Source organism: Melanotaenia boesemani, chromosome 11 (genome assembly GCF_017639745.1).
Source record: "Melanotaenia boesemani isolate fMelBoe1 chromosome 11, fMelBoe1.pri, whole genome shotgun sequence".
Taxonomy (NCBI): domain Eukaryota; kingdom Metazoa; phylum Chordata; class Actinopteri; order Atheriniformes; family Melanotaeniidae; genus Melanotaenia; species Melanotaenia boesemani.
In genome coordinates, this window is record NC_055692.1 from 28157313 (window position 1) to 28176681 (window position 19369).

The window sequence follows — 19369 nt, forward strand, 5'->3', positions numbered from 1 at the left end:
CAAAGTTAATGAGGATATTCTGTTAAACACTTGATATATGCGACCAAAATACAGCATTGATAAGAAAGTGAGGAAAACTATTTACAATTTAGAAAGCCAGTGTTGAAAATTAAACCCATCAAATGCTGAAATTAGCTGAGTGTACTGTTTTGTTTTTGTCATTTTTGACTTTTCTCCAAGTGATAAGAGCGCTGTTCTGATCTTGTCATGTGCCAACAAACCCCTCTGCAACACCTTGTCAGGCATAACGTGAATTTCATCAGACCTGCATCCCTGGAGCTGCCGATTAATTTTCATCAACCTCATTAATTTTAAAGATGAATTTATAGTGGCCAATTATTGGCCACAGCGGAATTCATTGGGCAGCAAATTGGTTTCTACATGGGCGGTGAGTCTAGAAACGGAGTTGGGCTGCTATCTGTAATTTTTTATTCAGACAGCCTCAGAGATGGCAGAGGAAGTTAAGATGTTTAGGTAAATAACAGAAATTAGCTTGAGAAATGGCTGCATTCAAGTACTAAAGCTATGTAGTGCTAAGCTACATTCCTCCCTTGAGGCCAATACAGTATTCAAGGTCCAGTGGAGCAGGAACGCTTCGTGATGTCTCTGTTGAAGCACAGTCCAGGAGGCTTGGTCACACTTCATGTGCTCCTGCAACAGTTTGAGTCTGAACTTTGTGTTTGAAGTGCTTCTTGCAGCAAATTATCTCCACATGTGCTCTGTATTCTTTAAACATGTGTTGAAATGATCAATTGATAACAAAGACCTTAAATTTAAATAGTTTAGTTTGTATTTTTACCTTTGAACTCATGTTATGTTATGTTATGTCAAGAATATGTTATGTTAGTGACATCAAAAGCAACTGCACATGCTTTGGTCTTCAAGAATCCATCACATAAAATGCTATTTTAGAGCATTATAATGCAGCTCATCAGCTCAGAGGTTAATCATAAGCAGATGAGCTTTCCCTGGCATTAAATTTCAGATGCCTGTTTTAATCTAGAGAACAGATTATTAGTGTATTTTTCTTTCTCGTGAAAATTAACAGTTGGAACAGCTTTGTTGTCATGTCATTCCACATTGTGTGTGTATATAATGCAATCCACAGGTGACTAAGATGGTGAAGACGGTGACCACCAGGACAGTGCGTCAGGTACCCCTTGGCCCCGATGGCTTGCCCCTGCCTGAGGGTTCATCCCCATTGGGCAGCTACACCGATTCTATTGACCGGCGATACATGAAGAATGGAAGTGACCGCTTCATCACACCTCAAGCAACGTCCACCCTGACGCGCTCCTACAACAACTCCTACAATGATTCATACGGAGAAGCACCTGAGAGCCAGTACATTCGCCACTACGGCCTACATGATGGTTATACCGATTTGACGGACAACTACGGCAGTCTCTCACGCGGCATCAACTTCCGGCCGCCACGCTACCCTTACATACCCAACAGCTACCGGCCGGAGAATAGCTACACACTGCCCATCCGCAAGGATGACTATGGCCATGTGGCGCAGCCCCAGGTCCCCATGGGGAGCAGCACTGTGGATCTGAACCGCTCGCAACCAGAACGATTCCAGCCGGAGCCATATGGCTTGGAGGATGATCGCCGCAGCCTGGGTCCTGAAGAGGAAGAGCCATATGAGCTGGAACCTGACTACTCCACTGCCAACCGTCGCACCCTGCCTGGGGCCAACCGAGGTCGCACTCATCGGGAACCTCTTCGCGATGTTCCCCGAGTCAGGTAAGGATGGTCCTTCAACCTGCTCAAGTTTGTGTGTTTTCCTTGTAGCTTCAGACAGTGAAAACCAATTCATATGCATGAGTACAGATTTCCCCCTGACACAAAGAGACCAGAAATGCTTAAATAAGAGAGAATAAAAATGCTTGTCATGTTCTTGCCATAAAAAACACTATAGTAAGTAAAAAACAAGGGTTTGATTGTCATTTTTCTGCAAACGGACAGCGAGCATGTGTTTGTGTCAGAGGTAAAGAGGCGGGAATGATTGGAGACATGACGACGAAGGAAAAGGATGGAGAGAGAGTGGTGGAGGACCGCAGGCTTTTGTCAGTTCTATCTCAGAGCTTTCTCTGTTTTTCAAACAGACCTTGATGAGAAGAGTAAAACCCCTCACTCCAGTGGGCAGAAAAAGCCTGTTAGCCTCCAACAATCGGATCCCAAAATCCCTAATAGCTTTCAATCAGTTTGTTGGCTTCTATAGGGGAACCAGAGTAAAAATGTCCATCCTGGAGGAAATTGAAGCAAGGGGTTTGAAGTTGAGTTGGTAAGAAATGTGTGTTAAAAGCTACTTTTTGATCACTGATGAGTTGCAGATGGATATTTCAAAGCTTTCTGCATGTTTACACTAATCTTAAGGCAAAATGTCTTTACTCAAGCCAGTAAGACAGGTCAGTGTGTGTTGATGTGTCTTTTTTATAAGAATCAAAAATAGAGCAGAATATAGGTCACCAGCTACTTAATTAGGCATATGTACAGACACTCCAAAGGTTCCTCCATTGATGCACATGAAGCTCAAAAGTAATTCATAATCAGACTCTTTGTCTTTACTCATTTTTGACTTTGCTCTGACACTTGCACACTTAATATCTTTTCTATATCTTACATACACACACTCAATAAAAACCCCTGTCTTCAATAAATGAGTCACTCCTCCATCGGCTTGGTGAGAGGCACTTGCTGTGACAGGCAATTTGTAGCCTGCTTTACATGTGTCACAACACAGCCCTAACAGCCATATACATACTTACTCAGACACACACTATGAAAGCCGCTCACTTGCATGTCCAAACACAAGCATGCATTTTAAAGGCAATCTGGCTAATAGCAGCAGGAAATAAATTCCAAATCCTTTTTTTTCCTCCTCAACTCGTATCAGCTCACATCAAAACACCAGCATGCTGTAGTGAAAGTAGTTTTTATTTTTTCATCCCGGGAACAGTGACGAAAGTGCTGTCACTGGAATTGTCGTCTCTCCTGGAGTGCCCATGCTCCCATAAGTGCTCACACTGTGATTAGTATTCTTCCAAGAAAAGACCAGTGACTCCAAAGTGCTGTAATGAATCTTAGATTTAAAGCGCTCTAATTACAGCTTATCATTTCATGCAAGCCTTCAATTATGCACAGACAAAAAATGAAGATATTTAGTACTAAAACGGCTTTCTGCATCGGCGCCGTGCACTCATTTTGTCATCATAGTGGAGTTCATTGTGTGTTTGCATATGAATGGGAATGATGAATTGTGGTTGAGGTTACTTGAATGTGCTTTCCTCTTAGATTTAAGAGTTAACCATAATGCTAGATATTTACCCATTAAGACTCATGGTCCGAAGTTCACATACGTGTTACACATGGTCTTAATGGTCACAAGTGCTGAATCTGCAGCTGGCTATGCAGATGCATTTGGGTTTTGCTGTTTCTGTCCTCATTTACTGAGTTTTTATTTTGTTTGTAATACTGAATACTGGAATATTCCTTCTATTCTGTCACTGAGGTATTCTGTCACTGTGATTCTTTCTCTTTTCTTTGAACACTGATGTGTCTAATTAGGAAAGCATGAAGAAGCTTAATCAGTTTAAATGAAAAATCTGATGCTTTTCAGTTTATATCTCTTTGAGTTGAAAGAACTTTAGAGCCTGAGCTCCTGATGGATCGAAGGGCATCTCTTTTTGCCTTATTTCTAGGCAGGCAAGGATAAACTGTCTAGATGGAAGTACCCTACCTTCCTCACCCCTTCTAACACATCGTTTATATGTTTGTCACACAGTGTGTGTGTCCATGAGCACCTTTCTGTGAGTGTGGGTGTCCTCATGCCAGAGTGATTAATAGCTGCTTTTGAACTTTGCTAAACTACAGGGGCGTCTTTAAACCAATCTCTAATGGTTCATCTCTCCTTGGGCGATTCACTTTTCTTCACCTGCCCACCTGCATCCAAAAGTCACCACTTATATAAACACACACACACATGACATAAACGCATGCATGCTTACAGTCACTCATTACTTAATTGAGAGAGGTGGAGGAGTGTCTTAATCTCCTCCACTAGTGTCTGTAGAAAATGGCCTGCAGAAGTGATGTGGCCAACTTGGCCTTCCTCTGCCTCCTCTTCAAGGTTTACCAAGAGGCTTTAACTGGCAGCAAATATCAATCTTGATATTTGATGTCCCCTCTGTCATGTTTGGGGTTTCCCAGAATGCTCTTCTAAATTACATGGGGAAACAACGTCAATTTACTTCACTGGCATGAAAACAAAGTGGTGGTGGCAGTGACAAATTCCATTGAAACACCAGCACTCATTTCTGTTCTTTTTAATTGTGTTCCCATGAAAACTCTTCTGATCAACAAAACAATTACTGCCCATAATGTGAAAAAGGAGCAGTATAGTCAACAGAAAGTGACAGCGATAAGCTCATAAATGTGTACAAGCAAGATGCAGACATCTTTGGCGTCTGTAATCCTCTTCAGTTGATTTTCTTTGATAGGCAGACGAGCAGGGCCAGACATCGCTGTAACTGACGGGTGGTTAAAAGAACTGACAGAATGTGAAAGAAAGAAAGAGTAGTGTGAATATGAATGATTCTCCAGATAAATTCATGAGTCTTGAAGTTTGGAAACATGGATACATTTTATATCCAAACACTAAACAAGTGTAGCCATGTGTCATAAGATAAACATAAAGATATACAAATAGCCCAGACATTAAGCAGCTAGATTGACATGAAGAGATAGATCTGTTGTGGTCACGTCCAGAGTATCACATCTGGCAGCAGAGAGCCCTTTCGCATCCCATGAATACACCCTTCCCTGTACACACAATGCTGGCAATTTAAATGCAAATTGTGACATTCCCATCACTCAGCCTCATGACGCTCGTTTTACCAAAAGACCAAGTGCATCAGTCCAAATCTAAATGAGCCACGATCTGCACAACTGTACATATTATCTCTGTGTTGAAGTGTGTGTGTGCTAAAATATAAAAGAAGAGCAGTGTGATGCATAATGAGAGAGACGAATGAGGAAAATAGAGACCCTGTGCATGACAAAAGTGGTTGTTAATGTATGTCGGTCTCCACGATGGTCATGACTCTGGGATTGGGAACTGTCCTTTTCTTTAAGTGTGTTCTTCCTGCTTGTCATGTGTGCAGCAAAGGAAATCTGGGTGATGGTTTTCAAGTCTGGAATGTATGCAAGGAAGTAACAAACAGCATGCGAACACATACTGGCAAATTTCCCTCTTTTTCCCACATATTCTATCATGCAGTTCCGTCTTTTGCCAAACCTCAGAGCAGTTGCTTTCCAGATGATGTGTTGTAATCAGGCTCTTGATTTGCCCCTCCTTCCACACTTTGGTAACAAGCTGCCTGTGGAGTTTTTGTGGTTCACCAACATGTTCTACAAAGCATACAGTGATGATGCAGCTCACAACGTCCAATTTGGCTCAAGTTAGTTTTGCTCAATCGATGGCTTTTTTCTACTTATATATAACCATGTAACTGCAGTTTCATTCAGCACAGTGGTTCTTTCTATTCAATTACCTTGCAGCATTCGGTCGAAGGCCATGCTTTACAGCAGTATGTCTCACTTCATCTCTATAAATTCTCTCTCTATCCATCAGAAAAAGGGATTTAATATTGTGACACATTGTTTGGGTAGGAGTTTACATCTCAGTTCATCTCCAATCGATTTCCCCGACAGAAGTAAAGTAAATGCCATAAAAGCCAATATGCTACTGCACAGCTTTTGTAAAAGAGGAATACAACAGAACCAAGAGAAGCCAACATGCAGACCCCCTCCTGATTTCTACCGATGCCTTGGAAGAAGTGTAAAAACACATAATTAACATAAAGCTCATTAAAATTTGAGCTCATTATGAAAATTTACTGACAACATCCAACTTTGGACACAATTTTGCTGCACCGCCAACCACCGTACATAAAAGATGGTGAGAAGAGACTAGCTGGATTATGTAATGAGGGGAACAATCTCAAACAGTAGGGTGGGTAGAGGGGGGAATATGATGGCTCTATATAATCACACAACCCAAATTTACTTTCCCTCCCTGTGCCAGATCTCTGCCTACCAAACATCTCCTCTTCCTTTTCTAATGAAAAGTTTCAAAATTATTTTTTGCACCTTGTTTGCTGATGCTAAACCTGCCTCCCCTGGCTCTCGATGCTCAGAGTGGACCCTTCAAGTAAAACATCCTCTCTATGATTAAAGAGCCAAGAACTGTAGAGAACAGACTCTTCAGAGTCTTTGGAAATGGCAACTATGCCACTTTGTTTCATCACCATAAATGAGTAAACCTTGATAATGTTTAAGTCACCAGCACTAATAGCAGTAATGCTAATGAGGCTAATGCTGGTAAAGAAGTCCCACAGTGGGGGTCATTAACATTTTAGCAACTGTGTGCTGAAGCCCTGGAGGCACTGTGGGGGACAGTATAGCAGATTTCTCCATTTCCTGCAGGAAGCAGCATTACATTCTTTTTTTTCTTTTCTTTTCTTTCTTTCTTTATTTATTTAATTTTTGAGTAGCTTGAATAAAGAAAAAAAACTTTCACTAGTATTTCCCCTCAAAGGTTCTACTTTGGTGTTGCCTTGTGTCATTTTCCCTTTTGAGCTGCCTGTTATTTTCTTTGTGCGGTCTTTTCCTGTCTCTCCATCACTTTCTCTCTGACTTGATGTTTGTGAAATCTGACATGTTTGTTATTCCCTATATGACCGGAAACACCGAGCAGAATGTTGCACATCATGCAACTCTTGTCACATAGTTGCCATCGCCGTCCCAGTGACGAAGCTGATAATAATAGATCCAAACTACAGATAACTTTGTCCTCTGCTTTACCTGTCTGCCCTCATTAGTCAGTGTCTCACCTCAGTTGGTTTTTCTCAAAGTCTTTCCTGGTCCCCTGGTTGTGTAATTACTCTCAGACAAGTCTGTCTGAGTCACCCTCCATTTACCTCTTCCATCTTCTCCGTCCTAACTGTCCTCTCCTCTCTTATCTGCCAGAGGGTACCCAGATGACCCCATTGAGGCAGAGCTGATCGATGAGCGCCACCCTTATATCCACGGCATGTATTCAGCCCCACTGGCTCAGCCAGAGAGGGGAAGCATGGCCAGTCTGGACCGGATGGGCGGCCGGCGCTCACCTTCCATTGACAGCATCCGCAAGGACCCACGCTGGCGGGACCCTGATCTCCCCGAGGTCATCGCCATGCTAGGCCACCCTATCGACCCGGTAAAGTCCAACGCCGCCGCTTACCTGCAACATCTCTGCTACGAAAATGACAAGATCAAGAAGGACGTGCGCCAGCTGAAGGGGATTCCTGTTCTGGTGGGACTCTTGGATCACCCTAAATCTGAAGTCCACCGCAAGGCTTGTGGCGCTCTGCGCAACATCTCCTACGGCAAGGACAATGACAACAAGGTGGCCATCAAGAACTGTGACGGCATCCCGGCCCTTATCCGCCTGCTGAGGAAGACCAACGACATGGAAGTTCGAGAACTAATCACAGGTAAACATTTCCATTTTAAATCAGCAGTGTGACATTTTCAAAAAATGTTTTTTTTTGTTTGTTTTGTTTTCTTTAAGCTGGAGTTATACAAGACTGAAATCTTGTGGTAAACTTTAAAAAAGGAAAAACATCTGTCTATGGTTGACAGATGTTATGGAGTTGTGTTTTGACCGTTGCATCTTCAGCTGTTGCACAAAATTTCACAGTTTTCTGTTTTCTAAGTCAGTTTTTCATGAAAACATATTTTACTGCTAGTCAGACTTTATTTATTTAGCCACGTTGACCCAGAAAAAGCTATTAACACAAATAAATTCTTCTACAAAAGTCACTTGCACAGCACTGTCAGTCAAGTTTGTTGGCTTTGTTAGGTATTAACTGTGAGATTGCTTTTCTTGTCTCCTTAATCACTCACAATTCTCTTTCACAAACTGAAGTACTACTTTGAAGCCTTGAGTTGATATAATTGTATCTTAGTTTAATTTTCAACCGCTGGCTGCATAGTTTCCATCACACATTCAGTTTAATTTCATTGCAGTTGCCACAACCTCATGCTCTGCATAGCAATGTGGGCTGGGAATCAAGCTATGTGAACATATAGACTTTAGGTCTCTACCACTTAATACAATTTTAAAATACTGGCATCTACTGTATTATCTCAATAGGGAACAATTATGTGATAAGTTTGTGTCCCAATTAGCACTAAATTGTGACTCCCAATATGCTGGTGAGGAGAGATAACAGTGCATTCAAAGCTATAAATTAATCATTCTTTAATGATACGTTTCAGCAAATTATCATACAAAAGCTTGTCTAAAAGTGTTAAGCCAAACGGTAATGTGCAGCTTCATGTTCTCACAGGCATTTTCTCATTGAACGCTTACAAAGGTTACAGCAGAGTTGTAATAAAGAACACTTATTGTGATATTTGATTACTTAAACCTTATTATGCAGTACTCTAAGCAGGAAAAGATGGATAGAAAGTGAAAGGATTCTCTTTAGAAAAGCAGAAATCATAGAAATATTGATCTTTTAGGGAGAGCTATTAACTGCATTGGGTAATGGAATATGTTTTAATTCCTTTAAGAGGAGCTATTGATTCACGTGCCGTTGAAGGGTGTCTTCTCCTTGTCCAGCAAAAGTCAGCTGGAGAATGCACTTTTGTGTGTGCATGTTTATGTGTGTGCTCAGTTTATCCTGACAGATTTTGGGGTCTGCGCAGGAGTGTTTATTTGCAGTGCACTCATGTGAAAAATGAGAACCACTTTAAAGTGAGAAACCTGACCCTAGTGAAGTTACAGTATGCTCACAGATTTCAGGAAGTTTTTGGGATCCAAAAATGGTTCCTAGCTGGGTGACATGGTTTGATGAATATCAGGATAGCATACGGGCTATTTACAGAACGTTGCATGCATGTGTAATTTTATGTGTGTGTGTCTGTCTCCTTTGCTGTGACAGGGATGTTGCAGTGAGCAATGACGGTGCTGCAGCATAAATGATTGCCTTTACAGCACCGTGTTGCTCCCTATTGTAGCTAAAAATAACTCTGCACCACAAGACAAGGAGGACAGAATGGAAGGAGGCTTTTCTCCCCTCTCTTACTCATTATTCAACCCTCCCACATTCAGTCTAATTTTTTTTTCCCTTGTTCATTCATTATCAACGCTCTCAGTGATTTTTCTCTCTTAGCTGGTTTACTCCTCTTTCAGCTTTAGGTGCTCATTGCCAGAGCTTTGGCCCTGGTGAAAACAGTCTCTACACAATGCAAGCTCATCCACGGGGCTGGCATTGGCCAAGTTTTTTTCTACAATTAAATATAATTGAAGGGTTTTAAATATGGGCCTCTTTTCTTAGTCTGTGTGTTTAAGAGTTTTACAGGGACTGCACAAACCACAGGAAGCTCTGCTTTCTGCAGAGTGGAATGGGTGACGTGGAAGGAACCTAGTGGTTTCATATTCCAACACACAAGACAGACAAACAGACAAGTCACTTATATTTTTAGATCTTCTTACTGTTCTGAGTAATTCTGTTTTCCTTTTCTGCTTGGCTCTGGGCTCTTTGTGCTCTGCAGCAATTCTCCCTCTAAAAATGGAAATTATTAAGCAGATATGTGTCCTGTTTTTTTTTTTTTGACGGGTAATGTCATTTAGATGAAAAATGCTGATGGAGTAAGTTGGGTGGGAATTTGTTTCTTTTATAAATAACATCCAGACACACAAGTCAAGTTTTCTGTGGTTTTGTCTGTAGTATATACAGTGTCTCGTAGCTGCTTTAGTTTAAAGCACTCAAAGCTAATGCTCATGAATCACCCATCAGGTTTGTGGCAGATGGTAAAAGTTTTTCACTGCAATCTTTTTGACATGTTATAGCAGGAGAAATAATTAGAAGCATTAATTAATGATGTTTGCGTCCCATTTATGTGTCCTAGTTTATGGGCTTTGATATTTTGCTTGTATGCTTGAATGACTTACTCGTTTCACCTCATTTCATTTCTCTGTCAATCACTTAAAATTGTAAAGAGTACAAACAATACAATGACATTATTAATGCAGGCAGTTAGAGTGGTGTCTGATTTTAGATCCAGTTCATTTGAATAGACTCAACATGGATACATTTTCCTTCTCAGATTTGAATAAAAAATTATAACAAACAACTTGGGGATAGGGAATAATCATTATGTTGTTGTCTAGATGCCCTGTGCACCTGTGACTTGCTTAATAATGTGGAAAAACCTCCTCAAGTAGTTTTCCTAAAATTAAGCTAATCTAGAAACCTTATCAAATCTCTCTGAGATTGTTATCAGTGATCCAAACAAACAGGACAAACAAAACAAGCTAAATCTGAGAAAACCTAAAACCCACATGTTTCATTCATTAAAATCATACATGTATAATAATTTGTTAATAATTTAGTGTAATCCCCTCTAAATTGAAATATACATTGACTCATTATTATTTTGGTCCCAAAGAAGCTTGTATTTCTGCTTTATTTATATATTTTAAGTCTATGCCTAGATATTTTTATTTCAGTGTTACCATGACTTATTTATAAACTAGTTTTTTTGCAGTCATGCAAAACATACAGTTAACTTTTTCAGGTCCTTCTGTTGTGAACATGACTATGTCATCAGCATACATGAATGCTGTGAATGTTAAGTACATTTTTATTTCTTTCATTTTGGAAAAAATAGGACATGCTGTAAATTGTCCATTTCAGATGGACTTTACCTCAAGAAGAAAGCTCTGTTACCTAAAGAGATGTGATTTTTTTTTTTTTTAACTTAGAGAAGGTTCTGTAATGTGGTTCAGGACTGTAATTAAGTAAAACGAGTCAGTTTTTCATTACTATTCGTCACATCTTCATTCATGATGTATCCACAAGAGAGATGAAAAGAGTCACAGCACATGTGATATTTGCTGTCTGTGTGAGATCATTTTTATGAAATCAAAGATATTAGGACTTCCACTTTTATCATATTCACTCTGGTGCTTTATTCTGGTACACAAAAGCAGCATTTACAACATGGAGCGTGCTATTTACAGGACAAACACATGCACATGTAGATGTGACTCTTACGCATTGTCATGATGCATAAGATGAGATAAGATGGTAGTTATTTTAAAGAAGGGGCGACATACCTAAGGTATCCCATCGTGAGTAATCAGGCAGACTGCTGAGTTCACTATTAGATAAGACATAAATACAGTTTACAGATGTGTTTGCATGTTGCTTAACCTTTCTGCCCTTATTAAACATATACACACACATATAGATCTTCCAATTCTTATTTTGTGTACATTTGTTGTAGAGTTAATTTATTCTTTTAAGTATCCTTCCTTCCTTCCTGTTGTCATGCTTGCTGTGTTTCTGCTTGCCCTTTCTCTTTTCTTAACCGTGCCTTCATCCTGCTTTACCAGTAAGAGTGTGATGGATAACATAAGGGGGAGGAGGAGAAGGAGGGGACGAGGACGGTAATGGGCAGAACTAAGTTAATAGCCCTGCTTGAAGAGCAACATGTCTGCCAGTGGTGCCTGGAAAATTTAATTAGCCTTAGTCACATCTCCAGTCCCGGTTCCAGTCTTAGTTCAGATCGTTCTAGGGAATCATTGTTGCTGCGTAATTATCAGATCTATATTTTATGTAATAAGCCCTTCATATAATTTTCATTGTTAAAAAACAAAAACAAAACAAAAAACAAGTTTTGACTATTTGTCAGATTATGCACAACTTTTTGTTGCAACCCAGTCACTGTTTCCTGTCTCAGAACATTTCTCAGCAGAAAAACAAACACTGAATAAATAAGAAAGAAATAGCATTTCTAAATCTTTAAAGCAGCTGTCATGGAATTTAATATGGTGGTCCTATTGGGAATCCGGATGTATTAGATACCAAAATAAAAAAAAATTAATAAATTAAGGAAAGAGACGTTTTGTTTTTTTTTTTTTAAATCTCAGATGATATTTCGGCTTTAGTACCAGTTATGATGATGCACTAAGATCTGGTGATCCCCAAAGCAAATCTCCAGACAAAAACTAAAAACTTGAGGGTTGTAAAAATGCTTTTCTTTTTCAAAAGCAAGTCAGACTGCAGCCTTCAGCCAACAGTGATGTAGAGGTTTGGATCACCTACAGATTATTCCTGAAAAAGATGCAAGCTGGCTGCATCATGGATCTTTGCACTGATTAACTGAAGCACATTTATCTCTTATTTGACGGCTCTGCAGTGCATTTTTTCTTAATGCTGAGTTTGAAAGTAGTGTGTTTTGACAGTATCCATCCAAACTAACCTCAGTAGTCTCTTCTTTGATTCATAAATACATCTTCATGCAGTATAAATACACAAAACCTTTTGAGATCTGGTATTAAATTAAATTACTCCTGAAACACAGGTGTGGGTCCAAATCAGGTGTGAAGTGAGGCTTTGACATCACAATTATATGGATTCTGTATCCGTCTTGTGAGACAGCAGAACATCTTCAACACACATACTCACATGTACCTCTAACAGACTGATAGAGGACAGCAAATGGACTAAAACCTGATCCAGAGTCAGTGGCCTGAAACAGTGGCAGGACTTGGGATGGAGATCGTCACTTCCACAGCACTCTGTCACCTTAAATAACAATCTGTCAGTGGGCTGTATGCCTGCCGTATATGATGGATCACAGCCACAGCAAAGACATGCCTCTTCCTCCCCTCTGGCATATGTGATCAGTGTAGAGTTGACTGATTCGTACGGCCCGAGTAGTATTTCAGCTGAAACACTGAAGGTGACGGTGAACAACCTAGGGTGGAAAGAATTTGCAAGACTGGATGTAACCTAATGTGTCTCATGGGAGGAAAAGGCTTGTGTGTCTTTAGTCACTTTGCAGTCCTGAGGTTGTTATGAGGCTTTGTTTGTTTCTGTAAGTTGTGTTTTGCTAACAAATTCTCTGACGCTCATGTGAAAAATGTGCATTTGACACAAACACATTTCCAGCCAGACTGTTGACTATACTTCATGATAAATCACTGCATTAATTAAGACATTGTGCACCATTTATCTCACAGTGGGGTGTATCGCGTGGATGAATGAGAATAATGTCTTTTGTGGATTATTAATGTGCTATTTGTTTCTTTCTCATCTGCTAAAATATGTTGCAGAGCTTATACCTGTAAATAAGTACCAAATATTCTCCATACACTGTAAAACTAGGACGATACTGTGGCAACACTTTGAGCTTATATTCATCATATGTTTATGCCACACTGAATGTTTCCTAAATGTGTCATAAACTGATGCTAATGCCACAATGGGGGGATGTAATCAAGCTGTCAGCCTGGCAGGCAGGCATGAATGTCATGCTATCTGTCATCATACTAGAGAACATACACTGTAAGTGCACATTTGTTTGTAATTGGATTCATGCCTGGATGCTGATTCTTCCTCTTAATGCTCAGGAGCAATGGTTTGGAATACGTAACAAATTGACCCTGTGAAAACTGAGACTGGAGCAAATATTTATCAGGAGTGGAGCCAAGGTGACACTGCACATGGAGGGATTTAAGAGGTCAACATGGTACCTGTTACACAGTTACATCACAAAATGAACTCTAACCTTGGCCTAGCCTTTCTGAGAGGGGCTTGCATGTGTGGGACATGGCAGCCTATCCAAGGTGTACCCCAACTCCAGCCTCCATCATCGTATGGATTTCTTGTACTTATGCAAGTACACATCAAATTTTGTTAGCTTTTGAGTGGATTTCAGTCATGAGTTATTCGGAAGCACTGAAGTCACAATTTTCAAAAAGGTATTGTTGTCTCTCTTTTTATGAATATCTACAAATGCAAGTCCTTATCACTTATTGAATGTGAAAATCCACACAATTATAAAAATAGCATTTGAGCTACTGATTTTTGCAAAAAGGTGGTACTGTTAGCATGTGTCTGCATGGATATCTATATGGCTTGTATATAGTGTATATAGCAGATGTCTAGAGTAATACTGACGGAGTCTGTGTGGAAGTATTTTATTATTAATTATTATTTAGAGTTAAACAACTGAGAATTATTATTATTATTATTATTAAAATGGAAAGTATTTATATAGTGCTTTTACCCAAAGCGCTTTACATTATACATCACATTCACCCATTCACACACATTCATACACTGATGGCAGAAACTGCCATGCAGGACGCTCAACTACGACCCATCAGGAGCAATTTTGGGTTTAATGTCTTGCTCAGGGACATCTCGACATGAGCTTGACAGGCCGAGGATCAAACCAGCAACCCTCAGGCTACAAGACGATCACTCTACCCACTGAGCCACGGCACCCCACTATTGTTATTATTTGCATTTTTGTTTGTTTTCATTTTGTAGTTTTGTAGATTTCTGTAACTTTACTGTAATTTCACAGCTTTATTAATAACGGCATCATTGACTTTTTTTTTATTCATTGATTAATTCATTTATTCAGTTGTTTGAACAAGAGTAGTTACCTATAATACACGAAGACAGGACAATATGAAGATGGATGACAATATCTGCAGAAAGCAGAAATGTAAATAATCGTCGTACAGTTTAATCAATCAGAGCTTCAGTGAAGTTGATGGAAGTACAGTACATTCATTATGCTGGCCCAGGTTCAACATCCCATGAAAGTGCTTGTAAAAATCGATATTGAATTTGTAGAGGTATGAAATCTACAGTAAACACTTAAAGCACAAAATTATTTAACAGTGTAATTACCTTAGTTTACTTAAGTAGTGTAGGGGCTTTGGGCATAGTTTTCCCTGTAAGTAATCTGGCAGGCAGGATAAAAATAGATTATTTATTCCCTAAAGCATATCATAAAATTTACTCGATTTAATTGAATTTTCTGTTACTTGGTGTTGTGCTCCCAGCAAGCACTGTATATCAAGTGAATATTCTTAGGTATAGTGTGATGTTATTAATAAACATACAAGGCCTTCGTTGAATAATTATAACACAGGGCAAACATACACACAGGGCTGCACGCCTTCCTACACATCTAATTGCTGCTAGCCTTGTGAGGAGTGATGCACAGGAAGTCAATCCAATCGCTGTCAATAATTACAGGATGAATGGAGGTACAGTGTTTCCACTTCACTATATATTTGATTTTAAATAGTGCTGTGTTTCATTGCTAATACAGAAAGATGCAGTAATGTCAGAGTAATTGAACTGAGACTTAAAAAAAAAAAAAAAAAAAAAATGCATGTAAAGAGTTCATTTAGTCATAGCTTTAAATACTTTATTAAGACACAACCAGATTGGAAGGCGTTTAGTTATTTTTAGCCCAGGTCCCCCCCCCCTTTTTCCCCCCTTCCTCATGTGTGGTGAGCATGATTTCACAGAGGAAATATTGATGGTCTGGAAAATGTACAGAAACTGTTTTAAAGAAACGGGTTCAGGAAGTGCTGCAGTTTCTGCGCTCCACTAATGGCTGGCTATTATGGTCCAAATGGGACTCACTCACACTGTGGGTGTCGGTGAATATGTCTTCACAACTGTATCAGCACATTCATACGTGCAAGACGCATGTGTCTTTAGGCACGTCAGCATGAGTTTGAGCGTGTGAATGTGTGTTTAATCTTAACACTTGAGCTGTTATTCAAAGTGGGGTGAAGATAATGTATTAAGTACATGCATTTTTTTTTTAAATAAAGTAGTGTAAAGTTAGTTTTTGTGATTTGACTTCTTAATTTTTGTTGAATACTCATATAAATCTATGCCCAGCAACATTTAGTCATGCCATTCTTATTAGATCTGCAAAAGGTTTGTAAAGTATACATAAGTAATTTTCAAAACGTGGAAAAATTGGATGTAATTTGATAGTTTAATTTTCAGCCCACAGATTAAATCACTGGATCTAGAGAAACATGATACTAAAGCTTTTCATTCCCCAAAATCAATACAAAATGAAGCAGAATAATAAGTGAATAACTTGTATTCATAAAGTATGTACATAAAAACTTTATATAATGTCAAATAAATATCTGACATGGGAATATGTGATGGAAAACTAAATAGACTCATGAAAGATGAATTTATGAAAACAAAAACTCAGAAATGTGTCAGAGACAGATGTTTTTGGTCTAAAATTTTTATATGCTGCTCAAACTGGAAGTAGCTTTGCTCCACAGCTTCAACATGTCTGAGTTCGAACGTGGGGGATGTTGATGCTTTAACACAGAGGTTTATTTTTACAGCTGCTTGCCTGTGCTTCCAAATATTTCGCTCTGTCTTCTTTATCTGCCTGCCTTGTGAAAGCTTACGATGCACATACTCAGCTCAGAGAACTCCTTTTTTATTTTATTTTATTATTCAATTTTTTTTAAACAGAAGTATAAACTATGCTGGCACAGGATTGTGTGGGAGGCAATCAATATGTTAAACCCTAAGCTGATTTTATAGTGAAGTATTTTATTTACACTTCTTGTAAATCTATGTATAATATATCTGTATTTGCATAACATTTATTTATTAGGGCTTTTAGTGCAGTATTTGTGTCATTCAGTATGTGGAACTAATATTATTAATATGAGGATTGTATTATTTTACAAAAGCAAACGAAGATTTTTTTATGATTTTATACAAGTACATTCAGTAAATGGCCTAAAATTGTTGCTCGATGCCAGACTAAATGTAGTTTTGATTTCAGTTGTAGACTCTGCACAACGTGCTTCTTTGCTGCTACAGAGTAATCATTAAATTGTGTCACTTTCATTGTCTGTCAACAATTCTTCCCACTGCCGCCTTTTCTAGTACTGTCACATCTTTCTTCACATTGTTCACTCTATTATATTTTCCTTTTCCAAATTATGGCCTTAAATGCTCTCTATTTTTCTGTATAATCCTCTTTCCAAATCAACAATTTCCTCCCCCTTATCTCTATCTGTGTCTCTATATGTGTCTTCATTTTCTTCCACCTTGTGCTTCCCTGCAGGAACCCTGTGGAATCTGTCATCTTATGAGCCCCTGAAGATGGTGATCATCAACCATGGCCTGCAGACCATGACCAATGAGGTCATAATCCCCCACTCGGGTTGGGAGCATGAACCCAATGAGGACTCAAAGCCGCGTGATGCTGAGTGGACCACTGTCTTCAAAAACACATCCGGCTGCCTCAGGTATGGCCTGCTCAGAACAAATCTGTACGCAGATCTGTTTCACCCTTCTGTGTGATAAGAACCATATTTTTTCATTTAAGTTTCTAAATTGATGGATTTTTTGAGAGACTTATTGTAGATGAAGATCTACTTTCTCCTTGAAGAAAAAAGATGAAGTCCTATGAATATTTTTAAATACTGGAAATGATAGTTTGGGGGGTGGGGGAATATATATATATATATATATATATATATATATATGTATGTGTGTGTGTAAATCAGTTTTTTTATTATATTTTAATGTAAAATCCTTAAATATGTTTGAAGAGCTCAGGCAGATCGAGGGCTTCTAATAAAACCAGTTTGAAGTGAAGGAAGGAAACAGACAGCAGGCACAAGTGAGAAGCCAGATGGCAGATTTATTCAGGTTAAAGTTTATTTGGGGTTCTAGTATGTGCACACATTTATGTGGCTGTCCTGGATTTAAAAGAGAGGCTTAGCTTAACATACACAGGATCGAGAATAATGAGCTCCAAAAACTCTTTAACATTTGTTTTGACAAAGACACCAGTTTCAGAGGGGACAGGTGGGATGTATATGACTGTTTACTGAACGTAGTCCAGGGTCAGATGTAAGTCCTTTAGGTACTTTGTTGATTTATGATGTAGCAGATGCTGTATTCCTCCTGCTCCGGCCTACGTCTGTACATGGGTTAAGTATGTTGGTCTGTCTGCAGTGGGATTGCAGGGCGGCTTGAGTCTGTGACATCAGAAAAACATGCAGCTATTTATGACCCCTGGTCAAATTCTAACTTCACATTTGCCCATATGCAATGTGTTATCTCTTCAGATGAGTTTTTACTTTAACACTACACTTTAACCACCCTGGCTAATATTGATTGCTGTTGAACCATTTAGTTTTCAGCGACATCATCTAATACATCTTGTCTCCATGTTGGTGTACTTCTATGAGAGTTATGTGACTCACAAAACCATCCTGACTACCATTTCGGGTCCAGACAAGTGCACAATGGATTTTGCATCCATGACAATGCACTTTCAATGATGCTACAGCTTCAGCCAGCCAACAGTAAAGCTAACGTCGTATCAGTGCATCACGATGATCTGGTCTTAGCTCCAAGTCAAAAGGCAGCAAGGGAAGTCATGTTAGTCTTCACAGATGTTCAAACGATAGAGATAAAGACATTTTTCTGAAAACCCGCAGTGGCAGATCTTTTGATAACTAGATTCTTGTCATTTGTACCACAATGCATTTTATGCACCTAAAGAGCTCACATATGTTATACGTGTTTACCATCTAAAAGAGTCTAAAAACCAGATGAGTCATTTAATCCGGCTTCTTTTAACACTTAGAAACATCATCTTCATCATTTCTCAAATCTATCAGAAACTGAGTTGTTCTAAATATATAAATATGATCTGTTGATTTATTGATCATGACACAGATCCCTCATCATCATGAACAGTAATGGAATCTCCCTTATTTCCACAGAAGTCATCAGTCACATCAGTGCATCGTTTGCTAAACTTTAACCCGTCATCAGCACTTGTTTATTTGCACTTTGAAAGTGTACATCCTTTTGTTTTCTGCTGCTTATCTGAGATCAGATCCCTGAGGTTAAGAAGGGAAACAAACAATCCTTTCTCCAGTGCCACTCTCCAGCTCTTCCCTGAGGCATCCTGAGACATTCCCAGGCCAAAACAGATATTTAATCCCTCTAGCGTGTCCTGGGTCCTCTTCTGGGTTTTGTCCCAGCTGGGCGTACTCTAAAGGATGGCATGTCTAAAGGAAGGCATCCTAATCGGATGTCCATACCTTCTCAGCTGACTTTTCTTTTGAAACTCTCCTATTACCCGATCCCTAAAGCTGAGCCCTGCCACCCTCTGAATGAAACTCATTGTCTGTTATCTTATTTGGTTACTCCTTAAATCTCAAAGCTTTACCTTTCAGATCAGATCCCTCTTCACCACAAAAGGCTGGTGCAATGTCCTCATTACTGCGATGAAACACCAATTCTTCTGTGCATCTTCAGGTCCAATTTGTTATGAGGAGCACTTCCTCTGCCGTAACACAAGAAAACTAAACCATGCAGGAACAAATGACCAAACTAGCAGTTACAAGTAAATACATCTGACAAAGGGCTGAGTGCGTTTACCTGATATCCATTCAGACAGACACGATGATTAACCCATA

At 39.3% G+C, this 19369-nt stretch overlaps 1 protein-coding gene across 14 annotated transcripts in view; it reads left to right on the forward strand.

The window, feature by feature from the left end:
* Positions 1–19369, forward strand: part of arvcfb (ARVCF delta catenin family member b) — a 216161-nt gene that overhangs the window by 146115 nt on the left and 50677 nt on the right. For all 14 annotated transcript variants that reach the window (XM_041998645.1, XM_041998654.1, XM_041998646.1 and 11 more), the window contains 3 exons: positions 1109–1749; positions 7036–7541; positions 16993–17176. In XM_041998645.1, coding sequence (XP_041854579.1) covers positions 1109–1749; positions 7036–7541; positions 16993–17176 — 1331 coding nt within the window. The remainder of the gene's footprint in view (positions 1–1108; positions 1750–7035; positions 7542–16992; positions 17177–19369) is intronic.